At 41.0% G+C, this 25,516-nt stretch overlaps 1 protein-coding gene across 9 annotated transcripts in view; it reads left to right on the top strand.

Annotated features, from left to right (window-relative positions):
- Positions 1 to 22,922, top strand: part of LOC119457474 (calpain-A-like) — a 155,296-nt gene extending 132,374 nt beyond the window's left edge. For 6 of the 9 annotated variants that reach the window (XM_049670115.1, XM_037719051.2, XM_037719052.2 and 3 more), the window contains exons 13-21: positions 3,586 to 3,721; positions 8,183 to 8,275; positions 9,261 to 9,287; positions 11,545 to 11,603; positions 12,772 to 12,840; positions 14,272 to 14,350; positions 15,985 to 16,101; positions 18,290 to 18,348; positions 21,276 to 22,922. In XM_049670115.1, the coding sequence (XP_049526072.1) occupies positions 3,586 to 3,721; positions 8,183 to 8,275; positions 9,261 to 9,287; positions 11,545 to 11,603; positions 12,772 to 12,840; positions 14,272 to 14,350; positions 15,985 to 16,101; positions 18,290 to 18,348; positions 21,276 to 21,302 (666 nt within the window). In that variant the 3' untranslated portion in view covers positions 21,303 to 22,922. The remainder of the gene's footprint in view (positions 1 to 3,585; positions 3,722 to 8,182; positions 8,276 to 9,260; positions 9,288 to 11,544; positions 11,604 to 12,771; positions 12,841 to 14,271; positions 14,351 to 15,984; positions 16,102 to 18,289; positions 18,349 to 21,275) is intronic. The other 3 variants (XM_037719047.2, XM_037719053.2, XM_037719054.2) reach the window with 3 other exon arrangements.
- The last annotated feature ends 2,594 nt before the right edge of the window (positions 22,923 to 25,516 follow it).

Raw genomic sequence — 25,516 nt, 5'->3', positions numbered from 1 at the left:
GTTAGGTACCGCTGCAAGTACAGTAATGGTACTAGGCTCATACCGTATTTATTCGAACAAAGGCCACTGCAACAGCCACATTTCTATGGGGGTGAAATGCAAAAATGTCCTGTGTACCCTGCATTGAATGCACGTTAAAGAATCCCAGGTGGTCAAAATTAAGCCAGATTCCCGCACTACAGTGTGCCTCATATTCAAATCGTGGTTTTGGTATGGAAACCTTCGGAATTTAATTTATAGTTTAATATTGGTCAACTTGTTACCCAAAATTAGCTGTCGACATATATTCATAAAAAAAAGCTAGCAAAAGTACCAAACCAATGGAGTTCCTTCATTGCACCCCCCCCCCCCCCCTCATGAAGCCAGTCTGGAAATTATCCAGATTGGCGTTAAGAAGTGGTGCATATCCAAAGCACTCAACGATACCAAGGACGATGTCGTTCAGGGTGCCAAAAACACCAACGACATCCCAGGCATTTCCAGTGATGCAGCTTGTGGCATCGACTGGAGAGATTTAATAGCCAGGCTTAGGGTAAATAAAGGTCTGTCATGTTCAGAGTTATTTGTTTTTTCTAAAAGGACCTGGGTCAACCTTTATTCAAAGTATATTTCTTTATTTCACCTATATTGGTGTTCGACCTGTTTTTGAGTAAATACGGTACACTAATGACAGTATTTTCTAGTAACTAAGCAGCTAGAATGTTCAAAGAGTGTTGCAGGGCCCCTTCAATGTGCTCTGACATTTTCATTGTTTCACCTGTGTTACCGGAGCTTTACATTTTGTTGCAGCTTGCCTTCGGCTTCGTATTGCAGTCCCCCACAGTAAGGATTGACTGGGCTATAACCAGTGCGGAGTAAATGTAACTTGCATCTAGTACCGTCAAACCTCATTTTTAACAAAGTCTTATCAGACATAAAAGTATATCTTTGTTATAGCCGATGTTCTTTATAAGTATGTGTTCGGTAAATGCTGATACCAGCAAGAACCATATTAGCTCCGCTTATTTCAATGTCAGTATATTTTCACAGCTCAGAACATACGTTGTAGATGCATTCAGCACTGAATCTTGTGTCTTCACTAAACTACATCTAGCACGATGTCTTGCTATGTTTTAGTTTTCAGAGTTTGTCTGTGACTGTATTTTTTTTTGGTAATATGGTGCAGGCATCATTAACTGAATGAAGAGCCAGAATTCACTTCATAATCATGAACAGGGACAAGTGTTTTTATTGTAAGAACATTAAAAGAAGCTCTTGCATTTGCCACAACTTTTTCACTCAAATTGTTCAACAAGAATGCAGGATTTTATATTGGCTATATTTTGCAACTTCATAGATACAAGAAGCACAGTTGAAAAACCAACACAGACTTTGGGTTGTGGGGAACCAGGCCCCTGTGTGATGAACAGGCGGTGGCAGCAGCATGTGGAGATGGGTTTGCACAAGGCTTTCCCTATGAGCGACGGTGAGGAAAGGGCACGACGCTCCTCCACTCTGTAACGCACAAAGGCGCTACGGCAGGGTTCGTCGACTCTCCGACATGGTGCAGAGAAGGTGCCGGAGTCAGTTCACCAACAAACACGGGTTTATTCACCCAAGATACAGCACAGTACAACAGTCACGGCGCTTACAGGCCAAGGCTCACCGTAAGACCGATCGAGTATGCGCGCCCGCTACACTAGGGCTAACCGGGTAGCAGTCCGCCAAGCGCGAGAATGAGGAGTCACGAGAACAAAGGTCTCATGTAACCACCTTGTTGCGGGCCTTTGAGCATCTGCTGCTGCAAGGAAGCGCTCAGCGGATGAGAGCTCGGGTGGAGAGGGTGCCCGGGGGCCGCCACTCGGGAGGCCAATCGGGGCGCGTCCCAGTGACGTGTTCTCGCGGGGCAAGTCCAATCCCAGAGGGGGGGGAGGAGAAGCACGGTTTGCACGGGAAAGTAGTTACGGTGCGCTCATGTCCGTCATGTTGCCGGAACGGCGGCGGTTCCCTGAGATCGAGCTAAGCACCACGCGCGAGCTGGGGGGACGAGGTGAGGGAAGGCACCTCGCTCCCCACAAGCAAGAACAGATAATACAGCTTAATTACAGCAAACAAGTGCAGATATGCATTGAAATGTTGGCGGTAATACAAACATGCAAACGACTCTCTACAACTTGCTGAACATGATTATAAATACAATTACAAATTCTTCGCATGCATGATGAAATCAATTACTCATAGCTTTGGTGGCTCCGTTTCATTTGTAGCTTTATGCTGCAGTAGGGTGGATGACAATATTCCCTTTCATGGTGTTCCTGTGAATGTCCCCATAGCGTTACACAGGTGTAACTTATTGAGCACTGCTGGTAGTTGATATTTAACTCTTTAACACCCATACTCTGTCCTGCAATAAGGAATATGTATACCGCTGGCTTGCATCATTCAGTGAAACACTCGGTATTGTTGCTTCACTGGTTTGTCCAGTTTCCTAGTTGCCAAGAGGCAGAGAAACATGTACGTCTTTTCCCCTGGCCGAACCAGGTAAGCAAAGATGCCAAGTGCTTCACAGAATGATGTGGACCAAAACATTAGATCTTGCTTGGAGTTTACAGTGAAAGTATTATCCGTAAGTGCAAAATCTTCTTTGAACGTTGTTAGAATAAAAGTATAGGTCACTGTATATTGTGGCAGATTTTGGGGACAAGCATCTCCAAATAGTTAGCCACCTCAGGATGCCTACTAAGTTGACACGCCTTGAGCATTGACCAGCTTCAATTGTGTAATTGCTAAGTGTAACCTAAAGTAACTAATTTAAACAGATGAGATGAACTAACTAGTGAGCCAGCTGTAGTCAGTTAATCAGTCATTATCACATAAATTTGAAGTCCAGTGAAAATAATATCTAAGTGTACCCCCCCCCCCCCCAAACATAATAATCTTTTTATTTCTATAGCACGTTAAAAAAAATAAGTTCAGTCTTTGCTGGAATGCCAAGTCAAGCTATATTGATAAAATTGCTTCTGGGACACTGATAACGTCAGTCTTAACCACAAACTGTTGGTAAGCTAGTGAAGTTGGAAAAGCAGAAGACAGGTGGTGATGCCATCAAAGTCCCCCACACTAGCCCGTGACACGATGGATTTGTACAATGTTTGCTTGGGACTAACTAACATTTCATAGATAAACAAGACTCGTATTGCATTTTAAACAAACCAAAGGCAGTCTATTTACAGGCCCTCATGCACTTTCATGCTGTCTGAGCCGCCTTTTGCTTGGATGTTCCCCATCAAAACTGTTGGAAGTAAAACCTCTTGGTTGATTGCTTTATTGATTGATCATGAGTTTTGAGAACTTCCTTCCCACAGAAACAGGCCAGTATGTGAAAATCGTGATGTAACTTGAACTAGCATTGCAGTTCTTGAACGAAATTGAGAAAGTGAAACTTTGGTTTGTTTTCTCTGTTAGTAATCAAGGCCTCTCGTGCCAAATAAATGAGAACAGAGTCTTCAAAGAATATTTAATGGCTCTGAAATAATTTAATGTTGCTCTTTAGTGTCTTTCGCTTAAAAGGAGTGCATGGTGACATTGATTGCAATGTGATCCCAGGTTCGTGCGAAAGAAGAGGACCCCAGTTCTGATCGTGCTCAGCAATTGCGAGCACTGTTTGCCAAGATTGCTGGTGATGACATGGAAGTGAACAGCTATGAACTCCAGAAGATCCTCAATATGGTCTTCCGCAAAGGTTGCCCCATGCTGTTTCCAGTTTGTTTTGCAGCAGCGTTGAACTTTGCATTATGCAACATATTTATACTTTGCCATATACACAATTTTTATGTTCATTTACCTCGGAACAGTTATTTAGCTTTGTTCTTTCATTATCATCGTGCTCTCGTCTGGCTTTTACTAAGATTACCAACATAATCTTGTGCACCATAAAGTTCAGTGAGGCACATTCAATTCAGTATAAGCTATGTAGTGCCTGTAATCATTGCAGAATTCAGAACTGATTGATATCGCATTGGCATGAGAAGAGTATATTTTAGCTAAATATTGTTGCTATATTGGCACTCATTCACATGTTGAGTAGAACTAAAACTGAAGTTATGAAACCATGACATTTTATTCAAGGTTTATAAGCACCATGTGCTTATATGTTTAATTACATACTGTAAACTTAAACATTAAGTTCTTCGTGATATTCTTACAGCCTTTACTACAGGACAAATCTTAAACATTTTTTGTTTACTGGCATATCTTGGGTATCTTTCATTTCTTCAATGCTTGAAAGTTGTTGGAACCAGGGTTGTGAGTAGAACTGCTGCGCCGGTGCATATTATTTCTTATGGGCAGACTCCAAAGAAAAGTTCTACATGTTCGTCTCTGACTTTTGAACTAAGCATTGAATTTGTAACACTTTCGAACGTTTAAGCAAATGCAGGTAAGGTTACAAGGACAAGCTTTAAGCTAGAGTAGACTGGCGTTGCTTTTCTCTGCTTCCATGAAAGTGTGCCACACATAGAGTGCTTAACTTTTACACTGGAGCTATAAAAAGTTGCTTGATAGAATTGTGTTGAACATGAGAATCCAGTAACCTTTGCTGCGCAACTGTCGATTGAAGGTCAATGCTGAGTACCTTCGACTCTTTCTTTCTTTTGTCAAATGCTTGACCTTTAAGAAGATGGAGTGTTTCGATAGTTGTTTTATTATTTACATGTTAACACTGCAGCCCTGGTTTTAACACTTTCATTTGGTCTTGTGCACTCTTTGTGTAGATTTCAGTCGACTTGCTTTCATTCAAACTTGCAGCAATAACGTGATTCAGTCTGAACTCCTTGGGAGGGTTAATTATCAATAATGCAATAAAATATGGTCTAAGACAAAAACTTTGGTTAACTACATTGACAGATAATGTGCAAAGCTTGATTTTTGTTTTATTTTCTTATTCTCCATAATGCCAAGCAAGATCAGTTTGCAGATGGAATGCCAACAATGTTTTTCTGGAAAACATTGGCACTCAGCAGTCCTCAATAGTTGAGACACTTGTATCACCGTGTAAACATGTTAGGTATCAGAACAAAATTTTGCACGCTAGCCATAATTGAACGACCACGCACTAAGTATGCAAATGGGACTGAAGTTCATGTTTCTTCAGCCATGCATATTCAAAGATGGCATTTCAGCCATCTTTGTAGGAGCCAGATTGTTTTATTAGTTGTTTGTGTGAGAAAACAATAAGTTTATTTAATTGAGATGTCTGTGTTAGAATACATTAAAAATGTAACACACCACTCTTGAAATTTACTCGAACTTAGGCGGCCTTACAAATTACTTGAGTTTGAATTACTGCAAGTCGACTGCACATGCACATGCATTTTTTTAGCATTGTCTTAGTGCATCATGATCAAGGCCATGGTAATGTAATGATTCTATTCCTGTGCTATCTCTTTTTGCACTTTGCCAGTGGTCCTAGTTGTGCTCTGGCCACATTATCACTGAAATCAGTTGCCTCTGAACGATAAATGATTAGAAACGAATAGAATCAAGTGAAAAGAATCCTTACATTATTCTGGCCTAGGTTGATCTTGTGACTGGAGAGTTCTGCCACTTTGAGTGGTGCCTTATTGGTCATTCATGATGTGCTTGGCACCATGTTGCATTAACCAACAGTTTTCCTTTCTTCACTGCTCACCAACAGCTGCGATGCGTGTCGCAGTTTGTCACAAGCCATGCGCTGCATAGCTACGAACATTTTCATGTGGTATCAGTCACACTTCCCTGGAATGCACGTTTTAGTACCAAAAGTTATAAAACTGTTCTTTAAAAGCAGCTTTTGATGCTAGTTGTCTTGACAAAACAGTGATACAGTAATTTTCTGATGATCTCTGTTAATGCCGTCCTCTTGCAATTTTTTGCACTGATCATCAATTTTAGCTATGGTGTCATACCAACAAGCCCTAACTTCTGAACATTTTGTGATACAGTTGGTTGACAGTCACTAGGGCCAGAAATATTGAAAAGCAGATGTTGATGCTAATTGTTGTAACTATACAATGGTATGCAAATATTTAATTGTGGGCAAAAATGTTTAATACGTGTTCTGATCATAGTTGTCACAAGCAAATTGTAATATACAAAAAGTTAACAAGTGCTATGGCCAAAAGCTTTGAAAAGCAGTTTTCAATACCAATTTTTATGACCAAACATCGCTCTCAAGATGTTTACAAATGCTGCTGTCAGAAATGTTTCAAGCAGTGTTTTGACATAGTAATGTTTTATTTTGTCAAGAGCTGTGCATGAATGTGTACACAGAGGTCGCTAGTATTTGCCAAAGAATTGTATCCCCTTCCTAAGTAAAGGACAAGATTGGCAGCTCAGTAGTTCGTCTTCACCTAATACAATTAGACAAGTAACAAAATTTTCCATAGCACTAGTTTTCAACATGGAAGAACATGGTTGAAATGACTGAATCATAACTGCCACACAAAGAAACCAAAAGAACCACACAAGATATGATATTTAACTCTAGTAGTAGTACTGAAATTTTCTAGCCATAAAGTTCCGTAAATTTATTCGGGCTATATATAGATTAGAGGGGAATCACTCAGGCTCTCTTATAGGAGAACAACCTCACTGCTTTTGCTTTCTCGCTACTGTCTTCCAGCATTTGTTACAATTTACAAATTTTCAAAGAGAGGACGTGGCATTCTAGCGAGTATGACTGACGACATGAGTATGCACCATGTGCAGTGGACTACTGATAGCTCGTACCATGCACCACCTTATTAATCAGCTTGACTTGGGTGTGACTTGAACTTTTGGATCCTGTCTAGTTAAAGGAGTACTGACACATATATTCGAAGTAGTAGAGACTTGACCTGGAGGTTCTCATCTGCAAAAGGATGGCATTTGACAAGTATAAATGTTGGTAAACAAAAGGTTATTTTGATTTGATACTAAGGTTGGTCTCAAAATGCCAGACCTGGTGTCGTCAGTAGCATCATGACATCATGACACTGGGGAAAATCTGCTGATGTCACATAGCAATAAGGCTAGGTATGATGACATTCATAAAAAAAAGTAATAATAATAAACACAAGTGCTGTGCATATTTCTCCTGGCTGCACTTACGTGTGCAAGCCACAGTGATCGCAGGAATGGATGGAAGCCATGACATTCTGGCACATGGGTATCGAAACTGAAGCTTTTTCATAGGACTAAGTAAATCATGGAGAATTATTTAGGGCACTCTGACTCTTTCCAGTATATAACAAGTCGAAAATCTCCTTTCAGTACTCCTTTAAACCACATAATAGTATGCATGATTGATGGAATTGCACATTTATAATGTGTTTTGTCTTATCAGTCTTTGTTTTATCGGTAGTCCATTGTAGCTTAACCTTTAGCGATTTGCATCTCATATTCTAAACCCTTTGTGACCCTGCTTGCCAAGGATTGCACACTCAGATTTGCACTAAACATCACTGTGGCAATGCGATGCACTCGTGTTGACCTGCATCCTATCCTAACAACCTGCTTGCTGTTTTCTTGGTTTGAATTTTTTTTAACGACCATTTAACCTTTACATTTTCATGGTTTACAAGCTTAAAAATGACTGCTGTGCGAGCAGGAAAATTGAACATCTATTATGAACAAGACTTCCGAACTTGCGATGATTGTGATGTTGTAGAATCATGGCTTATTCACATTGGCAGGGACCTTCACATTTATTCTGAATGTCCCAGTCATTGCTTATCAGGAGTATCGTACTTGACAAAATGGATACGTTAGTAATATGCTTGACAAAAATGTTATTGTGCGTAGCTTTTCTCCATACCTGAACACTGAATTACTGCATAGTTTGAAACGTTGACACCTCGTGCAGATCTTGAGAAACGAGTTAGAGCAGTACCACAAAAATGCAGGCTTGTAAATGTGGTACCTGTTTGCTGCTAATATTGTGTTTGGGACAGGTCACGTGTCACAGCAAACACAATTGCATTTATTTCGCCTCCCAACAGCATGCTCTTGTGGCATGCATAGCACAAGCATGTTTTTCACTTCTATGATGTTATGTGTAGACACGTTCACTCTTTTCTTTGGTACTTTTTTTTTAGTTTGTCAAGTTGAGTGTCTAGGCTGTCTAGCACAGCACACGTATACACTCTCCTCCCGTGCGCCTGTCCTCCTTGGTTTTCCGTTGTAGCAGTGTGCCGCACGGTGTCAAAGCCACCACCGCCTGAGCAAGATTGCGATTGGCGCCAGTTGCTTAAGTGTCTTGACTGCTTTAGCTCACAATGTAAGTCCTTGTATGGTTCTTCTTTGCACGTGCACACACAGAGACACATGCCAAGCACAAATGTGACCGTTAGGCCCATTGTCCAAGAAAATTGGAAAATGCAGTACCAATGACATGCTTGTTGCCTGCTTCGGGCGAGTCACAAACTCTGCTTGGGAGCACTGGCACCGCTTCCCTGCAGCACCTCCACTCTCGTACGCTTCGCGCCGCGCTTTTCCTTCCTCTTTCTCTCTTCTATGGCTTTGCATAACTCTGTGCATTTAGTGGTAGAGCTATGCTCCAAGCACATCTGAAATGCTGGACTGGCTCTGTTGGCATTCACCTTGAAATCTCTAAAGGGGCTGACACATGGTGCAGTCATTATTAATTTTAGTGGAAAATTAACAAAGGCTCATAGTACCAATAAGTCTATAACATGTTATATATTAGTAAAAATCAATTACTTTGTCACATTGTGTCATTGCAACACATGAAATGATATTGACCATGGCTAGCTTAGTGACTGTGAAGTCAGTTACTCCATTTATTTTTGATAACTGCACCTGGAAATCCTGAAGTTGGTTAAAATGCCACTGTCCATATCTTCATCACCGGCCCAGTCATCTACAAACTGTCGGCTGCAATGTATCATCCATTGCCTTGAGGCGTGTTCACAGTCTGTTTTTGTTTTGTTCATGATAGCTCACTCTGTCCATGGCTTATATATAATTTCCTTAGGTGCGTTTTGGTCAACTTTAGTACAGAGTATAGTTTTTGTGGCATGTTTTATTTATTGCTCCCTATCAAGAAACACCAAGAGTGAAATCAAGCTCAAATATAGACTCCTTTCAGTTTATTGCAAAAAGTCGAGCGAAAATCGTGTGTGAGTCTAAGTGAAGAGTGAAACTGTGTTGTTTTTCTCGCTGTTTTGTTGCAAAACCTCCCCTTCTCCATCGTCTCCCCACGCTCGTTTTGGGCTCTCACGAACGCCCATTGCGCCGCTCAGCTCCCCAGGAAAACGGTGATGACGACGGTAAGCGGGCAGACCTTCTGCAGTGTGTTGTGTGCATGGGCTGTCATCCTTCAGTCTTGTTTCCGCTAATTTTTTCAAAATATTTTGGCCCACCCGAATCGCCTGTTCGTCTCGCTCCCCTCTTGACGTTGGCTTCGAGTATTGTGTGTATGTGTGTGTGTGTGCGAGTTGTGTGCTCTAGCCGTGTTTCAGTTAACTATGATGCCTAAAGGTGACATGGCACAACTTTCTCTCAGTTCTAGGATCTACCTTTTCGGTACACGCGTTTGGCGCAATTATTGTTGCTAGACATCAACTCGAGCATTAGCAGCGGGGGCTGTAAAATTTTTATAGTCTTCCAATATGTCGGGCCACATTTTTATGAGCAAGTTAAGGTGGCATATTGGTGTTTGTCTTTTTTCTTTTCCAAGCCAAGTAACTCACTATAGTGAGTCTTGTGTATCTTTTACACAATTTCCGCATGTATTTAAACGCACAGTGCCAACTGTAATTGGCAGATTACATGGTCTTCAACTGATTCGCTCTCAGAGTCCTGTAAGAAGTAGCATTATTTTTTCATTATATTTGAAAATATACTAACTATTGAACTTGAAGGATGTCCATCAACCATTCATACTGGCACTTGTATTCACCAACAGTATTCTGATGCTTCAGACTGGTAGATGCTTTCTGGTTTAATGACTAATTTGTATGTACCTATTAAATCTTTCCGTACCGCGCCCACTGGGCATGGTTAGCCCTCTTTCGATGGTTTGAAACGCCGCATGTACCGAATTTGCCTTTAGTAAACCCAGAGAAAGAAAGAAAAGAAAAAGCTTCGAGACCTTCCATGCCGCTCACGGACATACTGTGCCATCGGACGTGAAGGAGAACTATATTTTAGTTTTCTAAGCAGTGCGCTTTTTTCCCGCAAGGCAGTGATTTTTAAACGCGCTCCGAAGTTTCGCCATCGTCAAAGGAGAACTAAAAAATGGCTGCCCACTATCGATGGTTTGAAACGCCGCTTTCGAGACCTTCCGCGCCGCTCACGGACACACTGCGCCATCGGACTATATTTTTGTTTCCTAAGCAGTTCGCTTTTTCCCCACCAAGCGGTGGTCTTTAAACGTGCTCCGAAGTTTCGCGATCGTCAAAGCAGAACGCAAAGATGTCCAGCTTTGGAAATGACGCGCGCGCTTTTGGAGATCACAAATATTGTGATTCCGCTGCCTCTGTGGCTGATCTTATCGATACATCGAATAGCAGTGAGTCGGAGGACGCTGACTTTTCGTCGGACTTTGAGTCTGAAAGCAACGACGACGCAAACCAGCCCGGAACATTGGCGGCCGCAGCCCGGCATGCCCAACTGTAGTGCTTGCAGTTAAATTTTTGTAGCGGAATATCTGTTCAATGAAAAATTTTGATTTTTTCGGAGATAGTGCCTAGTAGATGGCAATACATTTTGTATATCTCATAATTTTCGTATCATTTTTTTTCTTAGTAGGTACAAGCGTGTCTTTACAAACTTTGTTCAATTTTATTGCACAATCTTGATTTTAACAATTTATATCTTCTTTTATGACATAGATCTCGTTAATAAAACTTTTATGCGTGAAAAGTGCATTCATTTTCCTTTCTGTTTATGTATTACATTAAATATTGAGTGCAGTAGTTCCGTTAGCAAAAAACATCTGCGGTAACCTACAAAAAACACCTGTTTTCCCATGGTATGGAAAGAATTAAATTGGCATTATGTTCTGTACACGAAATCATAGCATGGATTATAATACTACAGCATTCTGTTGATAGTGTGTTGATAGTGTTTTGTTGGGACCTGTTTCAAGAGAGATGTGTGTACAGTTACTGCGCCTTGTGGCAGCTAATAGTTGCAGGAAATGTGCATAATGTTTTAACAATTACCTGTAACATTGCCTTGTGGTTATCCTGGTTTCCGTTCAGACTTGGGTTTTTGTGCATATGTCTGAGTGTGCATTGCCTTGGGAGTGTGCTAATTTGTTAAAACCACCTCCTTAACCAATTTCCATTATTTTCTGAATGCATTATTAGATTTAGAAATAATTGATGGTGCAACTATTAGTCACCACATAGCCTCTTACTGCATCCCAATACAAGCTCGTTTTGCCTGAACTTTGCTAAAAAGTATGTGAAATAATACTGATGAGCAGTTCTTGTCCCCTGGGTAATTTTAAAACGAGTGCACACATTTTTTTTTTTTTTTTTTTTTGTCTTGCTTACTTTTGTAATTTTCTGTTTTCAGAGATTCGGTCCGAGCAGTTTTCTCTGGATGTGTGCCGGAGCATGGTTGCACTCATGGACGTATCCTTTTTGCAATTGTACATTAAAGTATTACGGAACATATCATATGTTGCACTTTTTTTGGAGCAAAAGAAATGTTCATGAACTTTCTCTACAAAGAAGCCAATGGCTACATTTATCTATACAACTAACATAGATGCTCGGCACCTGTCTAAACATCTTGGTCTAGAACTATTATGTCTGGACCAAGGCTTGACTTATTTTGGGATACGTTGACTGCCAAAAAACTAGAGAAAACTTGAGCCACAGAAGAAGTAAGGGTAATCGTAACATAGTTTGGTTATGACATACCAGTGAAGCACATCTGTTAATAATCATTTATGGAATAGTTTTTGTTTGGGCACAAGCATAATCACGTGCCTTTAGGAAGGCCTAGTGTATTAGGTGGAGCACGTACCTTCCAATGTATATATGGAACTAGATCACTGGACTACACTGTGCAAGATGACTTTAGCATAGGACTACTTCATGAATCATGAAGAGAATTGATGAAGGTTCTCATAGAAACCAGCTCAATAAGATAAGCTAGTGCTGTCAAAGCACGGAACAAGGCACGGACAAGGTGGAATTAATATGCAACAGCCAGTCTCATAGGACACAAGTGTGGCCAGTTGTCGCAGCAGCCATGACAGCAAGAGAGTGACAGGAACGGGACACTCTTTTGCCTTTTGCAGTCACCAAATGTCTCCATTCAATGTACTTGCAAGATGCCCAGAGTGCATATGGCACTGTAGGTGGCTAGACTTGCTGTCATTTTAACTTAGCAGTGTTGCATGTAGCTATCTCTAGATTAGTCTTTGTCATCTTAATTAGTCTTTGCAATTTTAAAATAGCAATGTGGCATATGCACCAATCACATTAGATGTACAGGCACTCATTTTCACTAGATCAGTTACTCATTCACATTGAATTCGCATTCACATTAGAACAGGCACTCAAGCACATTAGATGTGAGCCCTACCTAGGCAAGACACATTCACTCATTTGGTGTACATTAACACCTCACTCTATCTGGTTCAAGCCAAAAGGCTTGGTGGTCTTGCCCTATATTTACTCTTGCAAGGTTGCTGTGTCAGGAGAGCAACTTCTATGATGTTTTACAGCAGCAGTCAAGTGATTATTTTGGCAGCAGCTTGCCATTTTCCTTGACTCTTTGTTCCACGCTTAGGATGACCATTCAGGAAAACTTGGACTGGATGAGTTCAGAGCTCTCTGGATCCTAGTTAGGACCTGGAAGGTGCGTTTTGTGAAGAACGCTCAGTATCTATGTTTTTTGTATTTGTTGTGCATGTTCTTGCTGCAGTTAAAATGTTCTCTCCTTTCTATATTTCTTAGCACCATTTCTTTTTAAACTCCAATACTGTTGCAACCACAAAGACTGATTTCACCACATTCAGAGCATGTGTGCAACGAGTTTGCTAGCACAGCATGACAACAATAGCACTTGCCGCTTTCTCGCTCTACTGCCAAGGATAGTTTAATTGTGGATTTTTCCTATGAAATTTAGGAGGAAGTTCGGTGGCTGTATCTCCTCAACCCTGCTTCTATTGCAGAATATTTTTATCACCTCCCTGTCTTTTTATTTCATTTTGCGGCTGAGTGGGTTTGTCGTGGTGCAAACACATCTTTCTTACCATTTTTGCCATTCACCCCGGTGTAGACTACTACTATTGGCACGGTTTGCAGCAGCGATGTCGTTGTGAAACATGTGACATCGGACTGTGTATTACCGCATTTATTTTAATCTGAGTTGGCTTCGATTCTATGGCGACCCCTGGAATTCTAAAGTTCAGAAAATAAAAATAAAGTAAAATAACATAAAAGCTTTTCTCAAAAGTAAGCCAAAAATATATATGTATATATATATGTGACTGCGAAAACAATTACATGCAACATCGAGATGTTGCACTTTCAGAATGCCGGCAGTATCAGACTATCATTACCATGCCAGCATGACCCAGTTCACTACCTAAGTGAAGTAGACATGTCGCAGGGTGGAGACATGTCGAAGGCATGTCAAAGTAGACAGGTGTCTCAACTTGTTTCGAGCGATGCCTTGCATGTTTGCAGCTTCCTTAGCATTTGCCTGTATGATTTCTGTCATTGTAGGCATTTCCAGTTCTGTTTGTGTCGGCATAAAATCTGCAATATCTTTTTCCACCTCGTGGGATCGGCCTTTCTGGGGTCGGCAGTGTCTGGTGGTTGCAGCCGAACTGCATCCTCAAATCTAAGCCGACCCCAGACATTCGTTTCTTTCTTTTTTTCTTTTTATAAGAAAGGTGTCAGTGTACATTCAATTACATACGGCACCAATCTACAGTATGGTCTGCTGTTAAAGGGACTGAATAATTTATTATCGTAATTATTCAAATCAAAGTTGAGGCTTTTTTTGTTCCAAAATCCTCAGCCTCACTTTGGCAAGGGAGGTAATATTTGCCATTACACCAAAACCATTGTACTTGACATTACACCAATACAGAGGCATTGTCTTTGATCATCATTGTCATTACCGAGACATCGATAGAACAAAGCAGCTGCTCGACAGCTGGTGTTGAGTAGTTGTGGAATATGCCAGAAAGTAATGTTTACCAGGATGCACTTATTTTATGACATCAGAAGTGTTATTCACTTTATGATTAATTCTGGTGCACTCCATTTTTCATTTTAGAATGTCTTCACTGCATTTGACAAAGATGGATCAGGCTTTTTGAACACGTTCGAGCTGAGGGCTGCCTTGAATTCCGCCGGTGAGTACCTAATTCAGGACTGCGTCTAAAGCTTGCTGATGCGAAATAGTTGTATAACCGTAACATCCCTAAGTCGCCTTCCATATTTATTTAAAGAGAGTGTTAATTTGTGTTTTTGTGGTTTTAAATACTGATGGCGAGGACAGTAACTTTTACTGAGGTGTGTTTCGTTACATCTGCTTATGAAAAACAGCATGGATATTTTCATTAACCTTCATGATGACATACCATGGCATCTATATGCAAGTATAATATGTAATGACTGTTGGTGCCACTGGCATAATTTAGCAATATGTAAGTACAGGTCTATTGTTCATTACACCGTAGCAAAAGTATCGCAACTGAGGGGAACACTGCTTTTATTGTGTTGTGATCTATGAAAAAAAAAAAAAAAAAATGTGAAACCACACTTACGTAAGCAGAAAAGGGGCTGAAGGTACGAAATTTTTTTGTTGTACGTCATTGCTATTGAATTAAAGTGGCAATTACAAATTCACTTGGTCATCATGCCGATATGTTTTTGCATTGAACCAGGTTCACTGTATGCTAAGGGTCTGCAAACATTAGAATTTTCGAAATCTGAATTGAATAGTCTGTTACTTCAGTGACAGCTTGATTAGCGAATTGGGCACTTGAATGTTTCTAATATATACATCTGTTGCTGACTTAATGCGGGATCAGAATTGTCAGTGCCTATTGGGTAAAAAAGAACACACACACATGCACGAACGCATGCATGCACATGCACACACACGAACACATGCACAAATGCACGAACACACACACACACACACACACACATACACGGCTGCTCAAATGTGTGTCTTTGATCCATCTTTGTAGGAAATACTCAGCCAATAGTGAGAGGCACTAGTTTCGGAGGTTATGCGTGGAGGAGTGCTTTCTCTTCATTTTTTCCCTTGACAGCTTGCAATAGCTACCTGATCAAAAATGTTTCTTCCCTAGGTTGCCTCCAGATTTTTCGCTTCAATTTAGACAAAATATTTTTGAGTAGACTTCACTATGTTCACCACTTTTGCATTGAATTTATGTTCTTTCTATGTTTTCTTTAAACCTCTTCAGGCACCAAATAATTCTGTGCATTTAAATTTTAGTTTCACCACATTTCTTGCATCTTCCGAATTGTGAAAAGCATACAGCTGCAGAACAGATTAAGTATTTTTAATTATTCAGTGAGTTTTGTCAAGTTTACATGATGTGGACTCCATGCAAGAACTCTCTGCAGGAACATCATCTATTTCATGTCTAGCATACTTGGAAGACACCTATCCAGCTATTTGGAAAATATAATGTAAAGCATAGAAAAAACAATGAAAGAAGTGAACCCACTACAAGATGGCATAATGACCTTGAGAGCAAACATCCAGCTGCCTATTTTGCAACTGGTTTTAATAAAGTATTTTACATATACTATTACAAATTGCAGCATGTCCAATTGTAAGAGTTCCCAAGATGTTTTTGCATTTGATGGATCATCTTGGTGAGCACACAAACCAAAATTTTGACATATTCACATTCTAATATATTAGAAAATTTCACTATTCAAATGCCTCTACGATATATACAAGTCCATTGTATTCATTTAAAATTGTCTGGTCTGTTGCCCTGCATAGGATACCAAGTGAACCAGCATATTCTCAAAGCTCTGGTCCTACGGTACGGCAACGACGATGGAAACATTGCTTTCGAGGACTTCATTGGTTGTGCTGTTAAGCTGAGGACCATGATAGGTGAGATATGTCAAACCGCACGGCCGTTATGTCTCTATTATTGAAACCTGCCATTCTGGTATGCAACAGGTTTTGGAAGAGAATACTGCGAGGCTTGGAAAATAGAATTTGCCTTTTTGTTTTCAGTCAAACCATACATCACTGAAGCATTCCATGTCTAGTAATTATATCTGTTTCATACTGCATTTATGTTCATTGATGCGCTATGATATGGAATCCTGACGAGACCCATAACAAAAGCTGTAGAAAAATATATTTTTGTACCTATATATGCTGAATTATTGACTGTGGATGGAAGTGTTAGTATATGTTTTTACTGGGCACCATATTTGTGTGGCAGGCTTTGTCAACATATGGATGTATAACTCCGTGCTTTCTGAGAATGCATATATATTAAGATGGCAAATAATTAGCACTCACAGATGCAGACATGATCTAATTTAGTGTTCAGATCAGTATTAGGAGCAATGCCAGCAGTACGTACTTGATGTTTTCTGCAAACAATATAGAGTACCTGTACTGCATGTGACACTCTTCCTTGCTATTGGTCAAACTTGCAGATGTTTTTCATCAACACAGTAAGTTATAGTCCCAGATATTTGGGTTCAATGCGTTGCTCTCATTTTCCAAGTCACGTTTACTCCTTCTAATAAAAAAAAATAGGAGCTGCAACAGGTTAGTGACCAGTCAGCATATGGACATAGGTCTCCAAATTACATACACATCATTTATGAAGTTTAATTTACTTTGAAACTTTGGTGTTCTCGCAGACAAGGCACTGTTTCCCATGAAATGTTTGGTTTCTAAATGTTATTGTCGCCTAGTATTTTATAGAACTGAGGTTACAAATAGAATTTAATGAAGCTATAGTATGATAAAAAATGGCATGTGTGATTGTTTATTTATTTCTTGACTATTAATTCATAACAAAACTCCTCTGCCATGCGAGGTATCTTTCTAGTTGCATTGCTTCTCTCTCCGTCGAGCTCTGTCTTCACACTGCATGTGGAACTTCTGGTTTGTTTGAGAAACCTTTGCGAAGTACCAAATTTATTGTGCTAATTGCATTCTCTCATGCAATATTTCTTTCTTTCCATGCACAGGGTCTCTTAGTAAGTCATGTTCCTAGTGATGCTTTTATGAATTATTTTGCAAATTTTACTTGCACATCTGTGTGCTGATATGGTATTGTGCTGTGTTTGTGAGAGTGTAACGCGACCCCAAGCATAATTTTGGGAAAACGAAAAGTGGTGCAGTGAACATAGGGACAAGAACACAGTGGCACTTAACATTTCTGCGCAACATTTTTGTTCTTCGTTGGGAACTAGCTACTCCCTGCCCCCCTCCCACTCCACAAAGTAAAGTGTTGCCATGACTTTGTGCCTATGTCAAGGTCTTAAATAAATAAAGGAGATGCACGCATCCAGGGTTGAAACTTGGAGGATGACAAGAAAGAACTTAAAAGGAAGCTAGGAGCAGCGTAGCAAGCAATAGAAAAGAAATCGACAGGAGTAGCATCAAGATGGCAGTGCAGATTGGGAATGAAACATAGTGTTGTAGTTGCGGTTAACAGGTAGAAGTGAAGCTGTACAGGTAATGCATATAGAGCAGGTAACCCGTGGTCTGCTTAGTGATGTAATTGGTGTCAAGGGAATTAAAACTTGGCTGAAGGCAGTAGAAGAGTAGATGATGTGATGAGATTAGGAAATTGCAGGCATAAGATGGTTTTGTTTGACACAGGACAGGTGTGATTGGATATTTGTGAGAGGAGAGGCATTAGACCTGTTGTGGACCAAAAAATAGGCTACTCCTGAACTGATTGGTTAGTATCAGAGTGATAGAACGAGCTGTTGGATCTATCAGTTGTCTGTGTTCAGCTCCTCCTTACCAACCAGGCGCGATACGATCTAACAAAGAAATCAGGCTCTTACTGACATCTCCCCGCTGCTGCTGTTGCACCGGGCTGTGCCACTTTGCATCTTAATGTGTGGAGAAGCCTGTTTACGGGAACACTTCATGAGATTTGGTGTTCGCTTCCTTTCATTGCTCATATGCATGATGGTGGGGCCCTATGCCCTGAAAAGAGAAGTGTAGGGGGGAAGGAGGGGACTTGGGAAGGGGACTATTATGCGCTGTTTAATGTGTGTGGTTCGCTTCTTCTGATCAAAATTTCTTGGAAAACTTTCAGAGGTGTTCAAGGAGAAAGACACAAGGAATATTGGAAGTGCAGTGTTTACAATTGATGAGGTAGGTGTTTGCATCCTTTGTAACTTTAAGTACTTTGCATTTGCTATTTTCAGTTGTTGGTGTACTCGACTACATAACATAATGCTCAACTGGTTTAATTGGGTCATTCTCCCATTTCATTTCATATGCTGTTAAGGCAATAAAAACCAGTTAGAATCCAACCTGTACAAGCTGTGATTTGGACAGTAATCCAAATAATCTTGTCAACTTGTCAGCTGTATTTTTAGAAGAGTTGAAAGCAAATGCTCACTGTTATTATTGATGAGTTTGGCTCAGGATAGAAATGTCAGAGTTACAGGAATAGTGTCTGCCCCAATGTAACCAAATTTATTTAAAGGGGCCCTGAACCACTTTTTATCGAAGTGGAGAAAGACATTTGAAGTGAAAATAGGCTATTTCAGAAATACTTTGCCGCAAAAATACTTCAATGAGTTCAGCAGAAGCGGAGTTATTGACACTCAAACATGGCCTCTGCTGGGCTCCCCTTCCTCCTTCAACGCCTTGCACTGCGAAGGCTATAGTGGAGTGGGGCGGGGCCACAACGCACCGCCTTCGAAATGTCACTGTGGGGCACAGTTCAAATTTCATTTTGGATGTTAACGTAGACGTCACGACTTCCGATTTTTGTGCCTACGACGCGCTAAACGTAAGCCAAATGTGGTTGTCCACAGCGAGCAGCTAGTGGACTCGTGGCGGCACCTCGCAGCGGCCGCGGTGTAGCCGACCGCAGCGACCAATAGCAGCCGCGTATTGGAATGTGCTTTATTACGCAATAATGCACACAGAAGAGAGTGAGGATCATGGCTTCTGGTGAAACAAGAGCGTTTGAGAGAAAGGTGACTTAGCGCTCTGCTTGCGCGCTCCACGCACTGCCTACGACAGCAAAACTTGGCTGAGATGTTCACAGCAGCGTATGCTACCCGCGGACTATGTTATTTCACCAAGCCCGAGGAGTGGTTCAGGGCCCCTTTAAGTCTGGGCTTCACTGACGAAGCTTTCTCTTGGCTGCCTTCGCCTAAAACATCTAGAAACAGCACAAGAGTCGCCTGGGAAACAGCAACTTCAGAGTTATTTAATGCCACTAATTTCATGATATCAAAAGCACAAAAGCTTTCATCGCCTTCAGCTGTACCTAAAGGTTCTTCTTTTGCATATAAAAGTGTAGTTACGTCACTCCCTGCTTCTTATGCTACAGTCGCCACTTCCTGGCAGCTGCAGCTTATGCAACCGTAATCTTTACCAGGAAACGCTTACAGCGAACACAAGCTTTCTGGTTCTTGTCGTTACAGCAAAGCTGTATATGAGTAGGATCCCGGGATTTCTTCATCTCTGCATCCACAAACTCAACCTATCACAGCGGGAGGTGCGTGCCGCGTGCGCTACTGAGTTCCTTGCAGCACCACCAGATGGCGCTTGCATCCGCGCAGCGGCGACGCCAGCCGTGTGGGGAAGAAAAAAAAAACCAGAAAGCTCGCCTTCGCGCTTAGCGTTTGCCGCAAGCGTTTCCTGGTAAAGATTATGGTTGCATAAGCTTCAGTTGCCGGGAAGCTGCAACTGTAGCATACGAAGCAGGGAGTAATATAACTACACTGTCATATGTAAAAGAAGAACCCGCCTAGCTATTGATTTCATTTGTGTTGTGATAGTGCTATAGAAAGGGCACACCATAGTTAGGACTCCTGAAGAGCAGCGTGAACACGATGAGCGGCTGACGGGAACAGCAACGTCTATATGCACAACGGCGTTGTGCTCAGGCTCGGCAGGACCCAGTTCAAGGCTACGTCAGATTGGTCTATTGGATCAGGTTATACCACAGCTTCGCTGGCCCACCACTTTCACAGCATGGATGGGAACCCAATTTTTTTTTTTTTGCTTTCATATTTATTTTGTTTTATACATTAATTTCTTTATAGCGATTTGTCTTACGTGATGGACGGACGGGTTTCCTCGTTGGGTAGGCATTAAGCATTAAAAGAAAAGCAAAAAGTTACGGTGACGTTTCACCTCATGAACGTAGGTTATGCACAAGCGTATGGACGCCGCAAACATGCACAGCGAGCACCACGGTGTCGAAGCACAAACGGAAAGGGCGTGAACGCGGTCTTGGACGCTACATTGATCTCGACTGTGTGACATCTGTTGTGCCACAGGGAAAGTGCATATTGCTACACATGCAAAGAAGAGATGCCGCGAACATGCGCAGTGAGCACCGCGGCATCGAAGCACTAATGGAAAGGGCGCGAACGCAGAGATTCTCTTCTCCACATCCAGGGGCCCTTCCTCCTCCGGCGCTCGCTTTCCTTGCGGAGACATACATAATCTCGCTGATTTGACAGATGGGGCATCTACGCTTGCGATGACTTGCACGTAAAAAGAAACAATGTGCACCTACGAACAGCGTCTGTGACGATTGAGAGACACGCCGTACTGTGTGTTGGGAAGAAATAGGGAAATTAATTTCGAAAGCCACGTCCCCACTTAAGGTCTTGAAGACTGTTGCTGTACTTTATTGACTGCAATTATTTTATATTTGAATGCAGCGTGAAATAATTTGAGCACAAGTTATATTTTCTATCTCTTGATTTTTTATAAGTGTGTAATCTGCTTGAGCATTGTGGTGCAATGGCGTCTCATCATCTGGAAGAATAGGCACTGTGCACCTTGAGTTGCACACAGGTGAATATCTGAAGGTGCCATTTGTGCCATTTATAAGAAATACTATTAAAATGTTCAAATGGGTGTGTGGTGAAAATAAAAATTATATGAAGGAGACAAAGGTTGTGTTCCTCGTTCATGAAATATTTGATTTTGGGTACATCTAGCATTCTGTTCATTGTGTTCTTTTTCTGCTTCAGTGAGATTGAAATGAATACTGTTTCACCATATTTCATCTCTGATACATGATTTCATAACTATCTTTCCCACAGTGGCTGGAGAACACGATGTATGCATAGGATACCGGATGCAACTGACACGTGACGATCTTTGATATGTCTCTTTGGGAAATCCTAGCCAACAAACTGCCAACTCCTGTCACTTCCAACATCTCTTTTGGGTCTTTGCCTTAATACGAGCGGACTCCTCATGTAACGCAAGGCTTTAGAAACTTGCACTCTCTGTCATGCGTAGCTTCTGCAGAGTGTCAGTGCTGCTTGCATTGTGTACCAAAAACGACGTCGTACAGCAGCTTATTTTCGGGGGTTGACTTTTGTAGGTTGACGTGCATGCTATTAGATGCTGCTTTGGACGCTCACAACTAGTCATCTTCTTGCTAAGACAACCATTAGAAGCCAAGCTGAAAGCCTTGCGTTCTTACCGTGTGCTCTGCGCTTGTCTTTATCCATGTTGAGCTTGTCAATAACGGTGTCTGCTCTCCCTAATTGAGATGCATCTGGGACAATGTGCTCCATTTTTTCGCGATGTCTGTGACATTTAACAGTACTTTCAGCATTATGCAGTTGAACTTTGGTATAATGAACGTCTGTGAACGAAATTCACAATTTAGTGAATTTTGCTTACATTTACCCAGCTTAGCCCCATCGAAGATCGTGTATTTTCTACCCCTAGGCTTCTTTCAGGATTTTATTCATATATTCATAATTATGACGTATTGGCCACTAGAAGAGTTCGAGGAAGCAGTGAAATCGTCCAATCTATTGAAATGCAGAAACCTCGCTATGTATAACGAAATTATTTATTTTTGAAGTTTTTGGTTAGAAGTATGACTTTATTATATCGAGGTTTGACTGTACTTTGTATATGTGGTGCAATTTAATTATTATTTTCTAATATGCAACGTTGGCTGAATTTGCTGCCTTTATTTTTATGGCGACACAAAGGCAGGAATGACGGCAAAATTTTCAGAGTGCATTTGTGAAATTGCCCCATTCACTCTCAGGAAGGGGAACTTTTGTTTTCCCTCCGTGTCTTGTTACGTTACATCCATGTAAATGTGCATGAATTTTGGTAGATGTGTTTAAGTATCTTGACGCATCATATATATGAAATACAGATGCATTGGAAGTACAGACATATTTTATGTATATGATGCTCTTTCTTTTCCCTCTTATTAGTTTTTAAATGGATTAGCAATATAATATTATCTGTCAGCCTTGCTGGTTGTAATGAAAACACAGTGGAGAAGCTGGCTGAGGCAGTGATATGCACAGCACGTTATATTGTCTTCAACACAATTGTTTATGATGACGTATTGATGACCTAGTAAAGGTGGCTGACAGTGGTTGCTTTTACTGTCGTATGTTTACCGTGGCTAGCTCCTACTCTTATTCTTGTGTTCCTTTAAGATTGAGAAATTAGAATTTCTTGACGATCCAAGTAAATCGGGTGCACTGTTTTTCCATGTCCCTGTTTGATGGTGGTACTCCTTTTTCTTTTATTAATCTGCCTGTCCCTTGTTATGTATTGTTATGCTTGTTGTGGCAGCCATTGTAAGTTGCAATCTTCCAGAGATTTGTTTTTGTGACTGTTGTGCACTTTTTGTTCTAACGTGTTTCAGCAGCGCTTTATTGTTGATCATTATAATAAAAAACCCGAACATGCCTTCTTGGCTGGCACAGCTTGTACGATTTATTCCTTGTTTTTCCCCTTTTGGAGGGAGTTTGTTTTAGATTGACAAAGGTGTAAGGTTTCAGGAATAGTGAGTGCTCACTAATTCATTTGCGAGTTGCACAACTAAAATCCATTTGTCATTGTGGTGTGGTTTTAGCCACTATATGGCTGGGCCATATCCACACTAATCATTATCATCAGCCTATTTATGTCCACTGCAGGACGAAGGCCTCTCCCTGCGATCTCCAATTACCTCGCTCTGTCTTGCTCCAGCTGACTCTTATGCCTGGAAATTTCCTAATTTTATCCCACTACCTAGTGCTCTGCCATCCTCGACTGCACTTCTTTGCAGCCGTTCTGTGATTCTAATTGACCCACTGGTTATCTGCTCTACACATTACATGGCCTGCCAAACTCCATGCCTTCCTTTTAATCTCAGCTAGAATATTGGCTAATCCAATTTTCTCTCTCATAAACACCATTATCTTCCTGTGCCTTAACATTACACCTATCAATTTTTGTTCTGTTGCTCATTACATGGTCCTTACTTTTTCTTAAGCTTCTTTACTAACTTCCAAGTTTGTGCCCCATATGTTAGTACCAGCAGAATGCAATGGTTGTAGACTTCTCAAGAATAGCAGTAAAATGCCGGTCATGAGTTGGTAATGCCTGCCAAACGCACTCCAAACCATTTGTTATATAAATTTCGTTATTGTCCGGGCTGCCTGTGACTAATTGACCCACATAAACCTACCTTTGCACAGATTATAAGGACTGACTGCCAATCATGAATTCATGCTCTCTTGCCAGGTTATTGAACATTGCGTTTGTCTTCAGCACATTACAATCGCAGTACGACACGGGCGCCTGCACAGATTTTTTCCGCTTTAGTAACTGCATGTGAAACGGCATATACACTTCGTTGGCTGAGGGCCTAAATCATTTGTTACAAGTCATCTCCAGAATCGCTTACCAGTAGCGCCAGTAGTTGTGTCGTGTGTAGGTGCCAAAAATATATCTGGGACAGTGTGGGTCTATATGGAGTGAAATGCCAGTGTATTTCAGGAAACACTTTGAAGACTGAAAGATTTATCTCTAAAATGTGGCACTAGTCTGAGGACTTCTGCTCAATGTGTACGACTTTCCTACCGCATAGTTTCAATTCTTCAATTGTCACTATGTGCCCTAAAGGGAAAAGTAATGTTAGTAGATTTCTTTAATTAGCTCTAAGTTATCAGCAAGATTTATTGGGAGTGTCTGTCACGCGAAGTAATCTGTAAAGTGGGATTGGTTCATCTTAATCGTTTTTAATTTAAAATGTCTGAAATATAAAAAAAGATGCCAATTCAGCACAAAAGGTGAAGCATTTTAGCAATAGCAAACTACAGTTAAACCTCGATATAACGAAGTCGGTAAAATATGCAATTTGCTTCGTTATATCAAAATTTCGATGTATTAATATTTGACCTTTTATGCAAATAAGTACAGTCGCCGATCGATTTTTCTCGCATGGAAACGGGCCGCAAAATTTTCCGAATTATTGGGCAATCAAAAAAAGCAAATTTGGATGAGAAAAAAATTTTGTTGAATTTGGGAGTCGGCGATGAATGATACGGTTTCATGCCACATTGATGATATCTTCACATCGGTGGTACGCTTTCGCGTCGCGTCCACTCTGCCCCCGCGGCTGATAGCTTCTTCTACGTGCCTAACACTCTTATCAAACTAACACACTTATCACCCAATTTTGCAATCATTTCATTGATGATTGCAAAATTGGGTGATAAGTGCATTAGTTTCCCTTCACTGGCTCTCACAGAAAAAGAACTAAGTTTCTTGGAGGCGGCATCACTTGACTCGTAACTATGTTGCACGAATACGCAATCCTTTAAAAAGTTCATGTAAGCGCATGCGCAGTCTATACTGCTTCACACATATAAACCGATTCAGTGGCACAATAAATTTAGTTGAAAGTTTGCGCTTGGTGTGTGTGTTCTTCTCTCCCGTCCATGTCTTTTTGTTGCGCAATAATACTTTAGTAATGGATCAGAGAGAAGGGAAAGAGGAGTTGCAGGTGACAAGAAAGGGTGAGCATTGCGGTCCGCAAGGCCATTGCTGTAATTGTGACATGCGCCTGTGGACACTGGACAGTGATTTTTACATGTGTAGACTTGTGAAGCCTATGACTCTGCTCACAAACACGAAGCATTTTTGTCACTTGTTTGAGCTACCTAACTGTGCTGAGGCTGTCAGTATAGATGCACAGACAGATAAATGTGGGATTCATTTACATTGGGCAAGTTGACGAGGGCTTCGGTCGCATCATGGATAGCCTGCCGCTCAAATAATAACCGATCTGAAAAGTTCATTCTATAAGTTGAATCTCGGAATATGTGTTGTAGTTAAGAAAGCAATTTGTCCTTATCTTGGGTCAACCGCTGAGTCTGTACGTAGATCGCACAGCATCCCCTAGGTATACGGTCGTCACAGTCAGTGGCATTGGTTGAACCCGTCGGCGGCGCTTTGTCATATTTGTCGTGTAATGGTACGATGGAAGATTGGCTAAGGTTGTAGTCATGGCAAAATCTTCGTAGAAATA

The sequence above is a fragment of the Dermacentor silvarum genome, chromosome 7, assembly GCF_013339745.2.
Source record: "Dermacentor silvarum isolate Dsil-2018 chromosome 7, BIME_Dsil_1.4, whole genome shotgun sequence".
Lineage (NCBI taxonomy): Eukaryota > Metazoa > Arthropoda > Arachnida > Ixodida > Ixodidae > Dermacentor > Dermacentor silvarum.
The sequence above is the reverse complement of the archived record's forward strand: the minus strand, read 5'-3'. Positions and strand labels throughout refer to the sequence as shown.